The sequence below is a fragment of the Suricata suricatta genome, chromosome 1 (assembly GCF_006229205.1).
Source record: "Suricata suricatta isolate VVHF042 chromosome 1, meerkat_22Aug2017_6uvM2_HiC, whole genome shotgun sequence".
Taxonomy (NCBI): domain Eukaryota; kingdom Metazoa; phylum Chordata; class Mammalia; order Carnivora; family Herpestidae; genus Suricata; species Suricata suricatta.
Window position 1 is genome coordinate 106,240,667 of NC_043700.1, and position 12,643 is coordinate 106,253,309.

The following is a 12,643-nucleotide window of genomic DNA, read 5'->3' on the forward strand; positions in this document are numbered from 1 at the left end:
CACACAAAGCTGGAGCCTTGAGCATTTTTTAAAAACACATTTTAACATACACTAACAAATAATAAATGAAAATTTAAAAATGTAAGAAATAACTTTGTAAGGTGGTTTCCAGTATCTTTCCATCCCAGTAAATCCGCAATGGGCTTCACTTGACTTTGGAAGTATTCCTGAAATAAAAGCACCATGTACAGTGAGTAAGAATTTACTATTTATCAAGTTTGTCACTTATTATCATATAAAGCCCCTGTTGTAATCTTCTTTCATATTAGTGCAGAGAATTTTGGGTCTTTCCTTAGGAAGGGATGTATTAGGTTCTTATCACATTGCAAATTTGCTTCAGTCCTGAAGATAACATCCTGGATCATTCTCTAGTGTTTTATAAAACTTTGAGTAAGCTCTTATTAATCTCTACCTTTTAGTTAACATTTTTAATAAGTGGAGTAACACCTGACCTACCTACTGGGCTAAGAAGATTAATCAGGTATTGATGACATTAAAATAGTGATAACTAATATATGTCTATTGCTTTCAGATTTACAAAGGGTGTTTATTTTATATGATCTGCACTATCCCATTGCCATGGACAGTGAGGTGCTGACATTCCTTTTATACAAAGAAAATGAAGATTCACAAATATTAAAACATTTGTCCAAGTAATTGCATTCAGTAAGTAGAAGAGCTAGAGATTTGAATCCAGAATTTCCTTAAAATTACAAGTGACCTAGCAAAGCTTGGCAGAAATCACAAAACAAAGTAATTAGAAAGACTCTCCCATCATAAAATCTTAATGTGGAAATAACAGCAGTAAGAATAAGGAAATATGATGTTATATTTTGGTAAGAATGGAGTCATTTTAACATTGATAAGTCCATTAATAATAAGATCTAGTTAGTATCTTGTCTATTTTAATGAAAATATTAATTCTTGTATTCTTTCTAACACTAAAATATGTCACTGCATGGTGGACTGAACCAGAAATACCAATACATTTCAAGTTGGAAAAAAATAGAGGTAGCATCTTTAGTTTGACTAGTCATGTCATTGTACTTTCCTTTCATTTCACTTGGCTGGTGGATGTGCTTTGGAAGCTCCTCTCAGAAGCCTCTCTATTCTTCTAATTGCTACATATTTACTTTCATAAGGTCTAGCATTAACATCACCTCAATCACAGGGTAAAGCTCTTTATCATCTTCAAACATGCTAATAATATAGGTTACAGCTGAAATAACTCTCTGCCATGGTAAAAAGTCTTCTTCCATTTTGAGATACTTGGTCAAGTTTAGAGCCTTCGTATAATCTAGAAGTTGAGCTCTAAGAAAGAGAAAAAAAAAACACAGTTGATCAGAAACCATAGACTAATACTCACTTGACTGAAAGTATTCATATGGAAATCACAGAATTAAACATTAATGAGAATCTTTCTACTAAACATTAAGAAAAGCATTTATTTTGGGAGGTGAAATCAAAGAGTTTTGTTCACATGATACATTAGTGCTTTCATACTTTCAGTAGTAAAGAGGAAGACAGAACAATGAAAAGTACATTTGAAAAAAGGCTTGATGGTCATGGTGGAGGGCACTTGTGGGGAGAAGCACTGGGTGTTATATGGAAACCAATTTGACAATAAACTATTTAAAAAAATAAAAGAAAAATTGCTGAGGTGAAATTTTGGATAAAAGCCATTTAGTTTTGGTTAATATTGATGAATAAGCTGATTACAATATACAAACATACCATGATAAATATACCTTATTGAAATTATTTACATTTGACATGAAGCATGAATAACAACACCCATGAATTATGAATACTTAAAACATTCCAATTAAACTTATATTACCCATTAAAACATCTCTTTTTTCATATATTTCCAAGTAATACTAATAAATATAGATTTTGTTTTTCCACAAAATCAGAAGTTTCTATTGACATTTCAAAGTTTAAAGAATCCAATTTCTTTCTCCTTAAAAGGGATTCTTTTGAAATACTATTCTCAGAAATCTTTTATTTCTCAAATTTTAGACTAGGTTTTGAAAAGAACCTTAGATGGGAATCCTGTCTTTTCAAATTACATTTTGAAAGTTTAAATTAAATAATAAATGTTAAATTATTGAGTTAGCAATACTGATGTGTTGGCTATTATGTTTGAAATTATTCTGTAATGAAGAAGAAAGTAAATATATCTCGATATCTTTCCAAGAGTTTGATTACAGAATGTGCTAATATTAGACAGACAGATAAGAATAAAAATCTTTGGTATCATTTGATTTGCATAATGAGATATGATACAGAGTTTGTTTTCAATTCAGAGAGTTGATCTCCCCTATTTTCTCAGTTCCTAATCTTATTTAGAAGGAATTCATATTTTGAAGCATTCTGCCTTCCTTAATAAAAGTATAAATAATATGGAGAATGGTGTGTTTAATTTATAATGCTTGTTAAATAAAAAGAAATGTAGAATTTTATGTTCATACTTGAAAACTGAGAATTTTCTAATTTTAATGATTCTCTATTTTCCCCAGTGGATAAAGCAACAACTATGTCCAATTGGTTATTTTTTAAGGTGGTTATGAAGAATAGTTGTTGCTCTGAGGATCAGTTTAGCAAAAGAGAATAATGAAAGTTTAGGAACAATGACAGATTGTTTGGTCAGAAACCAAGTGGACTGTACATTTCAGGTAGGTGAAAAGGTTAGAAGGAATGAGTCTTGGTTATTAAGGCCAGAAGAATTGGCTAATTAGACAGCATAGGTAGAAGTAAAAAGGGAATAATACTATGTATTCAAATGTTGAAAATCAAAATCCTATCCCATTGCCTTATTTTTTCCAACATGCTTGACAGCTATGCAATAGTTTCATTTTGGTATCACTTGTTTTCTTTAAGTCTGAATCATATGGTCAGAATGCTGGACTGGGAGTGAATTTTTGCTGGTTATTATAAGGATAACATTTTTGAGAAATTAGCTGACACACCTTTCTTTCCCCACAAATTACATTACTCCACAGCTCCTACTGGCATTTGATAACTCCAGAGAAGGAGCAGTATCATTTAATGTTATTTATTTTTGAGGGAGAGACAGAGACAGAGTGTGAGCAGAGGTAGGGCAGAGAGAGAGAGAGAGAGGGAGAATCCGAAGCAGGCTCCAGGCTCTGACCTGTCAGCACAGAGCCCAACTCATGGCTTGAACTCATGAGTCCCAAGATCACAATCTGAGCCAAAGTCAGACTCTTAACCTAACCAACTGAGCCACCCAGGTGCCCCAAAGAGCAGTGTCATTTAGAACTATGATTCTCAAATTTGAGCATATATCAGGAACACCCGGAAAGTTCATTCAATCACATACTCCTGATTTAGCAGGAGTTCTGATTTAGCAAGTTTGGAGTAGAGCCCAAGAATTTGCATTTCCTACAGGCTCATAGGTAGTGTTGCTACTGCTGGGACCACATGTGAAGACCTGCTTTTAGGAACAAAGACACCTATAGTGCCCTTCTCAAATCACTTTACTGTCCTGTGCTGGCTCACAGCTGCCACCTTCTTCAGAGAATAGCCCTTGACCAAATATATCCATCCTGTCTAAAAGGTTATGCAATCCCCACTCCTGGCCATTAATTCTCAGATTCAGGAATACAATAAGCCAATCTGCTTCCCTCAAGTTGGACCCACTCTTCAGCACAATTCATAGCTTTCTGGTGGAATGTAACAAAGCTAGACTCCATCTGAGACCATATTGTGGCTTAGCTTTTTATCCCTGCCCCATCCTGCTTCTCATACTCCCTATCTCATGAGTTCTCTCTCAATAAACTACACATACATTAACTCACATTTCATACTCTCTTTCTAGGAAACTCAACCTAGGATAGCATTCTTATGCAACTTTCAGTCTCAAACACCATTAGTTAAATCCATAGACATACAGCAGTTCTGAAAGCTAGATGTGGTTAGGAATTTTTTTTATTCAAAAATCTTCCAGGGGTGCCTACGTGGCTCAGTCAGTTGAATATCTGGAGTCTTGATTTCAGCTCAGGTCATGATTTCAGATTCATGAGAGGGAGCCACGTGTTGGGCTGTGCACTAAATGTGTGGAAGCTACTTGGTATTCTCTCTCTCTCCCTCTCATTCTGCCCCTCCTCAGCCCATGTTCTCTCTCTCTCTCTCTCTTTATCTCTCAAAATCAATAAGCATTGGGAAAAAAAATCTCCTCTTGATCTAGTAGAAGGCTACCTAGCCTGATGGGATTAAACTGTCCTACAATCCAAAGATGATGGAAGCTAAACTTAAAGAAAGTTTCCACCAAACTCAATGGACAAGAGGACCAAGGGGTCTAATGAGAGAATTCTTGCTCTCCTATCTTGGCCTGGGGTACCCAGGAAGTTTGGGGAATCCTGTAACAAAGGGTTTGTTTTTACTTTTCTAGATGTGACCTGGAAAGACAGTACAGTCCTCCCAGAAGAAGCCAAGTAAAGCATAGTGTCTTGTCAAACATTGCTCCTTACTGAGACATTAGAAACAGTTCAGAGAGGTGCCTCGGTGGAAGGGGCTGACCTCATGGGCCGATGTTCCCCAGCAAAGCCCTGGGTGGTGTGGAGAATTTCAAAAGTTCCCATGTGTCTGATGTCTCAGTGTTCACTTGCCAATTCTCTTCTCTGCTTAAACCAGTCTCTTTGCAAACAAATAATCCTTTTTAGAGTCTTAGCCGATTATGCTACTTGTCCCTTCTTTAAAAGGGAGTCCAGGGGCGCCTGGGTGGCTCAGTCAGTTAAGCATCCAACTTCTGCTCAGGTCATGATCTCGCAGTCCGTGAATTCGAGCCCCGCATCAGGCTCTGAGCTGTCAGCACAGCCTGCTTCAAATTCTGTCACTCTTTCACTCTCTCTTTGCCCCTCCACTGCTTATATTCTGTTTCTCTCTCAAAAATAAATAAACAATTAAAAAAATAAAAATAAATAAATACAAAATAAAAGGGAGTCCATGGGTGGCATTGGGATGCAGTGGGGAAGGTTGGGAGGGTGAAACTGCTTATCCAGGACTGTGTTATGCTCTGGTCACCCCTGCAAACACCAATAAAATGGTAAAAGTAGTGACCTGTAACCTTGGCATGGCTGATGTTTATGGGGCCATCTTTATTTGCTCACCTGCTCCTCACCTTGGGTGTCATAGGAGTCACTGTTCTGTGAAGCCTGGCTGAAATTCTGTTCAGATCATTAGCATAGGTGGCCCTTTAGGCTGTCCTTTCTGCCATTCCTTCTTCACCTAGAGACCCCTGCTCCCACCCACCGGCTTGCTAGCCAGAACTCTCTGCTTCCCTTATGTTACTCCTCACCCCTCTGCTGGCTGTAGCACAGAGTGGGCCACAGAGCACAGTATAAGCTACTGCAAAGGAAAAACCTACTGGAACAGGTGGACAAAAAAGGATTCTTTCTGTCTCAGTTTTGGCAAGGTCCCTTGCCTAACCCTCTTGACCTAAATGCCAAAGTAAGATGCAGGCCCACCAATTGGAACTAACATGGTCAGGATAGATTTTTGTGTGTCTTTGCTGATAACCCACCACTAGTGTATTATTGTCATTGGAGAGGCTAGGGGGAGAGAGACATTTTAAAAGAGGCCTTTAGGGAGGCACCTGGATGACTCAGTCGATTAAGTGTCTGACTTTGGCTCGGAATATGATCTCAGTCTTTGTGGGTTCGAGCCCCACATCAAGCTCTTGCTGTCAGCTAAGAGCCTGGAGCCTGCTTCAGATTCTGTGTCTCCCTCTCTTTCTGCTTCTCTCTCTCTCTCTCTCTCAAAAATAAATAAATATTAAAAATTTTTTAAATAAAAATAAAAGAGGCTTTAGGGAGTGCTATTAGTATACTGTGAATGCTCTCCTTCCACAGGAGAAAGGAGGACACAAGAGGCTTTTCCCCTTACATCAAGCCTAGGAAAAGGGGTTTTTAATAAGATCACTTGATGAGTTTTACCTGTGGAACCTGGAGTTTGGGGGCACAGTGACCTGGTGTCTGATACTTCAAGAAATCTAACGGATAAGATACAATGGTTGACTGCTGCTGTGACCTCAGCGAAGAGACAAGACTGCATGGGGGTGGCCCATGCTTCCAGACTTTGTTGGGGGAAAAGATATATGAACACTTCCTATGGAGTAGATGTGATTCTGAGGTTTTCACTCCTCATCTCAAGGAACTGCAGGAGAAAAACTCTTAGCAATAGAAATAGGTGTGGATGGCAAATGCCCGAGGACCCCAGCACACAAGGAAAAGAGTCATTATTAAACATCTACAAAGTTCAGACAGGACCGAATGTAGACAATATGTCAGGATCTTTCTTCCCCTTCCCCTGCTCTCCCTTGTGGCTCTCCTGGCCTTAGGTCTGGAGGAATCAGAGGCAGCCCAGTGAGTGGGGGAGAAGTAGAAGTTCCACGCAGCAAACTGAGGAAGACCTCAAGCACCTTGTTCCCACTGCAGGAAGCCAGCCTGAAACCTGCCTGAGTTGGGGACAGGGAGGAACCTTAAATGAAGTAGGTAACTCTGATGGTTTTATTGGACTGGCCACCTACTCAAACTGAGCCTGTCTGGGGGACTTGAAGTGTTGTGAGAATTTTTATTCCTTGCCTTGGACAAATGTACCATCTTGATATTCATCCAGGGCAGTACGAGGACTGGCTCCTCAAATTTGGGGACAGAGGAATCAAGAATGCGTTTATTTTTAGACGTGCTCTTTTAGTTCTGCTTATGAAACATGATAGTTACATTTCCATTTGAACAACCAAGTGGAACTGTATGAATTCTTATCCCACTACAGGCACTTACCTGTTTAACTACATGTTTCTCATTTTTTCTCCCTAAAGCTTACTGGTGGACTCTATTTCCCTGAATCCTGTTTTCCTCATATGTTACAGAAGGAAATTGGGTGACAGCTCAATAGCTCGGGTGATGGCTCAGGTATTTTTCAGATGGGTTGTGTGTGACTCTACATTATTTTTGGTTTTCAAATTTGTTTCACTTTCTTCCTTTCTGTATCTCTTCAAAATTTTACGGGGCTATGGCCAAGGAGCTGAGCAAATACGAGAAAGTCTTTCAATTCTGTGAGTTATTTGCTTTATACACAGTTCCCCAGAGAGAGAGCTGTTCAAGAGGCTTTCACATCTTAAAGCAAAAAGAACTGTCTGCATTGTGTTTTGATGGGAATTAAACCATAAAGATAGTGCAGTTCTGTGTAATTTCTAACAGCCAAGAAGATGCCAAGCTTTGGAAAAGGTCATGATTCATTCACAGGAGAGTTTCCCCCAAAAAGAATTCTTACTTGTTCTATTATGTTTTAAAATATTATCTTCCTTTACCACTTAATTTCCCAGGTCTGTGCAATGTCTGGTACAGTCAAGTGGTACACTTTAATTAAGCACTTGCTACAGGCCAGACATTGTTTGGGGTGCTTTATGTGCATTATTTCATTTATTTCTCACAAGAGTCTTACAAGGTCATCTCCATTCTACTCAAGAGTCAGGGAGAGGTTGAGAAATTTACTCAAGGTTATACAGAACCAAGATTTCAATCTGGTTCCTGAGCTCCTTTTTCAGCCCTACTCATTCCCTCCTTTAAAAATGTTGAGAAGGCTTTCTGACTTCCAGTATATTATCTAGGAAGTCTGTGTAAAATAGTTCTCTCATGCCTTTAGTGTTGGTATACTATCCCTCAGGTATGTATTCAGCTCATATTTAAAGAGCTTCTGCCATGGGCCAGTCACAGGAGCCGGGAATAAAATAAACAGGAACATGATCTGGGCTCCTACCCTCACATAACTTACAGTTTGGTAGGTGAGATGGACAATTAATAAGAAATGACAGTATAATATTGTGGTGAAATACAGCGTCTGCAAAAGGGACACCCAACCCAGACGAAAGGGGCCAGTGAAGGCTTTTTGAGGAAGTAGTATCTCACTCTCAGGGGCACTGCTTGTGTCTAGGATGAGGCCACTACAAAGCCAGCAAAACCAGTTAGCTGTGTCCCTAGCTCCTACAAAAGTATCAGAAATTCAACAAATACCAGTTGAATTAATGGTGTGAGACTACTTGAAGACAAGACAAAACACCTCAAAGGTACTGTGGTTACTACTCCTCCATTTCCCTATTATATGTTGATTATTTTTTTCTAAGTGTATGTTACGTTCAAGTCATGGGGGAAAAGCAGTCAAATTTACTAAATGGTACCTTAGGTCTGATCAGTCCTAGAACACCATGTCTCATTCTTCTTACCCTGATGACCTGAACAAGATTTGACAACTCTAGCCATAAAATCATACAATGGGCTTAGGCTCATAGAACTAAGTTAATGAAATACATTGTCATTTTATTAAATCAAATTATAAAGTGCTCTTTTGAGCATTTGCAAATGTCACTCCTAATTAGTTCAAGGGTTCCAATATAGTCAAACCCTAGTCAAAGGTGAGTTTTTGTAGGTCTGATAAGAGCCAATCTCAGTATTTGGGCTATGAGGCTTATACGAGTTTTTAAAAAGAGAGTTAAGGAAAACAATAATGTTATAAATAGTGGCCCTGGATACTTTAAACTATAATTAATACTTAAGCATTATTGCAGTTCATTAAGAAAAGAGATTTGTGATAAAATCTACAGTATTTTAAATAGCCTAATCTCATTTCAAAATTCACCTTGCCAAGGCAAAAGCATCATCGATAAGACTTGCACGGTCAGCAGAAGAAAACTCCTGGGAAGAAGAAGAAAATGAGGTAAGAAACACAATTCCTAAAGCAAAGAATGTTGAAAAAATTAATATCATCAAGCTGCTGTCTTAGAAGAAAAATAAAACAATTCACAACCGTTGCTACTCTTACCGTGTGATTGAAGGTAAGATTGGTAGCTATCCATTCCCAAGTTGGTACTTCATAATTTACACGATAAAACCCAATATGATCTGGGTTTATTTTGAGAAAAACATTTCCAGCAGGATTAGAAGAGTTCAAAGTGATTCCTGTGGTAGTAAATAAATACTAATGAGAAACATGTTTGCATATACTGTAAACACAGAGAAATTAGGCCCAGAGGGTCAGAAGAAAAGAAAAGAAATATCAGCTCAAGGAGTCAAGTTTGATTTGGATCCAAAGCCCCAAAGCCTAACTCTTATTTAGTTGCCTAATTTTATAATGTCACTGTAGTGCGTGAGCTGAAAAAGAATAACTTAAGTAAATAAGTGTCCTGTGATTTGTAACTTATACTTCATACTGGTAGAAGTTTGCCAAAGGAGTGGAATAATTCTGTGCTTGTCAATCCTTCAACAAATGTAAACAATGCCAAAAGACAGGGCAGTCCATGCTTCTGGGGGTAGTCCATATTTTTCTAATTGCGATAGATTAATTACACTAAGAATATGCATTGGGCAGCCTGGGGAGGTGATCAAAATGTAAACATATAAAAGAACACTTTATTTATTAAAACCAGCTTTGAAATTGATGGAAATGGGTATTGTCTAGCAGAATGATGATTTGAGAATCAGAAACGCTTTTAAAATATCAAGTAGGCTTGCAATAGAATTGTAACCCAAATACAACATTCTAGATTTTGTAATCCATTTCATACTTGTTCTTTCGATTTGATTTATCTTTGTAAAGTCTTCTGTTTCCTTATTTCAGTTGATCACATCACTGTTTTTCATCAATGGATTTGCCAAATTAACTCTTTCTAAAGTAGCATCCAGTATTTACATAAGGCACTAGTATATAGATTTTAGACGTTCAGCATTGAAGGAACTTATGTCTGAGATAAAAAATATTCACTTAAAATAACAGCTGTGCTCTGACACAACCAGTATTTATTTGTTAGCATTCCTGCTATTCTCTTTAATTCATATACTCTCTTGTTTGCCTGGACAATATGCAATGTAAGTAATGGTGTGGGAATACTTAGGATATTTAAAAAACTTCAATTTTAATGTAGGGATGATGTAGGAAGGGATATTGGAAAATAGAAGTTGAAACTAGGAATAAACTCTGGGGTTTCAAAGTACAAGAGCCATATGCCATATGAAGCAACCCATCTTCTGAGAGACGGTTAAGATAGAGAAGAATTTTAAGCAGGGAAATAACATGCTCAAGTCTGCTTTGTAGAAGGATACTTTTGATAGTGGTGTGAGAAATATATTGGAAGGAGATTTTAGAGTATCTTATAATAACCTAGGGCAGGAGGGAATAAGGGCTTACTCTAATGTGGAGGTAATGAAAAAAGAAAGGAAGTGATGTGTTCAAGAAACACATCACAGGTAAAATCAACAATTGGTTTTCTTACTTGACGTGGAAAGTCAGAGGAGGGAAAAATGGCTTGCACGATTGGATAAATAACGATGTTGCCATTACAGAATACAGGAAGATGAGTTAGTCTGGGAGGAAAGATGATTTAAATTTTGGAAGTGTTCACAGGTTTGGAAGATCTCCAGGACACAGTAGTTTTTCATAATATATGAGTGAGCTCTTCAACAAGACAATACTTTTTTTTTTACGGAACGTCCAGAGAAGATACTTGACAAATTATAAATCTTTACCTCACTCATGTAGTATTTATCTTTCTTTGTCATTCTCCCATGGACAAGTTGTTGAAAGGAAGCTAATCTTTTGGCAACCGTACACTTTGAATGTTTGTATCTGGAGGAGAGCCTCTTGCTAAGTGCAGAGCCATATGTTATAGGGGAAAGAACGTGAACTTCTCATTCTGACAGATCTAGGATAAAACCCTTGCTCTGTGACTAACTAGCTGTGTGATCTTGGCCAAATCACTTGACCTCTCTGTGTCCCAGTTCACCATAAGGGAAATAGGGATAAAAATCCCTCACAGGACTGTTGTGAAGATTAAATAAGATAACATCAGTAAAGTGTTGGTCACACAGTTATTTGTCCAACAGATGGTAGCTATCCTCATTATTATGAAAGGGGATATGCTGCAGTTCTATAAATAGCGAGGCAAATATAAATAACATTGAGAAGTTCCTGGCAATCCATCTAAATACTGCAGTATTTTAGTGTGCTTTATATATACCTAGTTAAGCCTGTCTCGAGTTACTGTGATTTTTCTCACTTTATAGATGAGGAAGCTGAGATCCAGGAAGTCAGTAGTTATGGACTTTCCAAGTTCATGCTACTTTCAGAACAGTTGTCAACAGCAAAATACCGTTGGGTTGTTTAGTTGCATGGTGAAGTAAGTAGGACTAAAATACTGGTGCCCATTCCCGGAGGAACATGGGCATATGTTTCCCTTCGTTTCTCCACTTACTATTAATTTTTTTCTGATTTTAATGGTCATATGTGGTCCTTACAGTTCCAAATATGTATTTGGAAAATAACAAAAAAAGTATAATGAAGTATATGAAAACTACCCACCACTAGCTAAAATAATGTTTATTTCTACTGCATGTGTGTCTTCTATAGATGTGTATCCACACACACACACACACACACACACACACAATACACATAATGGAACTTTACTGCTTTTAGGATTCATAATCTTTTTCACTTAAAAGTATATTGTATGGGGCACTTGGGTGGCTCAGTCTGTTAAGCAGCTGACTCTTGATTTCGGCTCAGGTCATGACCTCTTGGTTTGGTTCGTGAGTTTGAGCCCTGCTTCGGGCTCTGTGCTGAGAGTGTAGAGGCTGCTTGGGATATTCTTTCTCTCCCTCCCTCTCTCCCTCCCTCTCTCCCTCCCTCCCTCCCTCCCTCTCTCCCTCTCTCTCTCCCTCCCTCCCTCTCTCTCTTTCTCTGACCCTGCCCCACTCTCGCTTTCTAACTCTCTCAAAATAAATAAACTTAAAAAATGTATATAGCAAATGCCTTGCAATTTCATTTTCTATGCCGAGTTCCCTGACTATCGGGGAAAGTAACACATTCTTGTGAAACCTTTCATAAGCTGAAATGGCACAGAGAGAAGAGAATCTCCCACTTTCTAAAAGTCTGTATTAATATCACTTTTTTATGTGAAAGATCTACATTAGTACCTGTTTTTGCTAACTGAAAGAAACCCAAAGAGCATGTTCATTTTTGTGAAAAAAGGCCATTACCGTACTAATATAGGTCTTTTGTAAAGATGAAATGACAGAACATGAACTTTCAGAAAGAAGGGGATACCTGTATGTGAAAATGGAAATTTAATGGGCACGTAACACCCTGTCATTCAATTTATAAATTGTCTGGTTCTGTTTCTTGCTAGTTTTACGTATAAAAGTGTTAAATGAATTCTTTCTGGGTAGGAGCTCTTTATAGAAAATTCCTTTTTTCTTTTGTCTAGCTGGTGGAGAAGACAAAGGGATAATTCCTTTTTCAAAATTTCATCCAGAGGCTAATTAATTGCAATCCAGATAGATTTCAGTAATAGAACTCATGTAACAGTTCTTTAATACAGGCATGTCTCACTTAATTGAAATTTGCTTCATTGTGCTTTGCAGAAACAGCAGGGCTTTTTTGTTTGTTTTTTGTTTGTTTTACAGATTAAAGGTTTGTGGCAATCCTCCATGGAGCAAGTCCATTGGTATAATTTTTCCAACAGCACTTACTTAAGCGTGTCTCTGTGTCACATTTGGGTAATTCTCACAACATTTTAAACTTTTTCATTATTGCTATATTTGTTATGGTGATCTGTACTCAGTGATTA

At 37.8% G+C, this 12,643-nt stretch overlaps 1 protein-coding gene across 1 annotated transcript in view; it reads right to left on the bottom strand.

Annotated features, from left to right (window-relative positions):
- Positions 1–12,643, bottom strand: part of ENPEP (glutamyl aminopeptidase) — an 86,558-nt gene that overhangs the window by 12,714 nt on the left and 61,201 nt on the right. The window contains exons 12-15 of the mRNA XM_029941934.1: positions 8,842–8,978; positions 8,659–8,714; positions 1,161–1,311; positions 94–167 (exon numbers count right to left, since the gene is read on the bottom strand). Of these exons, the coding sequence (XP_029797794.1) occupies positions 94–167; positions 1,161–1,311; positions 8,659–8,714; positions 8,842–8,978 (418 nt within the window). The remainder of the gene's footprint in view (positions 1–93; positions 168–1,160; positions 1,312–8,658; positions 8,715–8,841; positions 8,979–12,643) is intronic.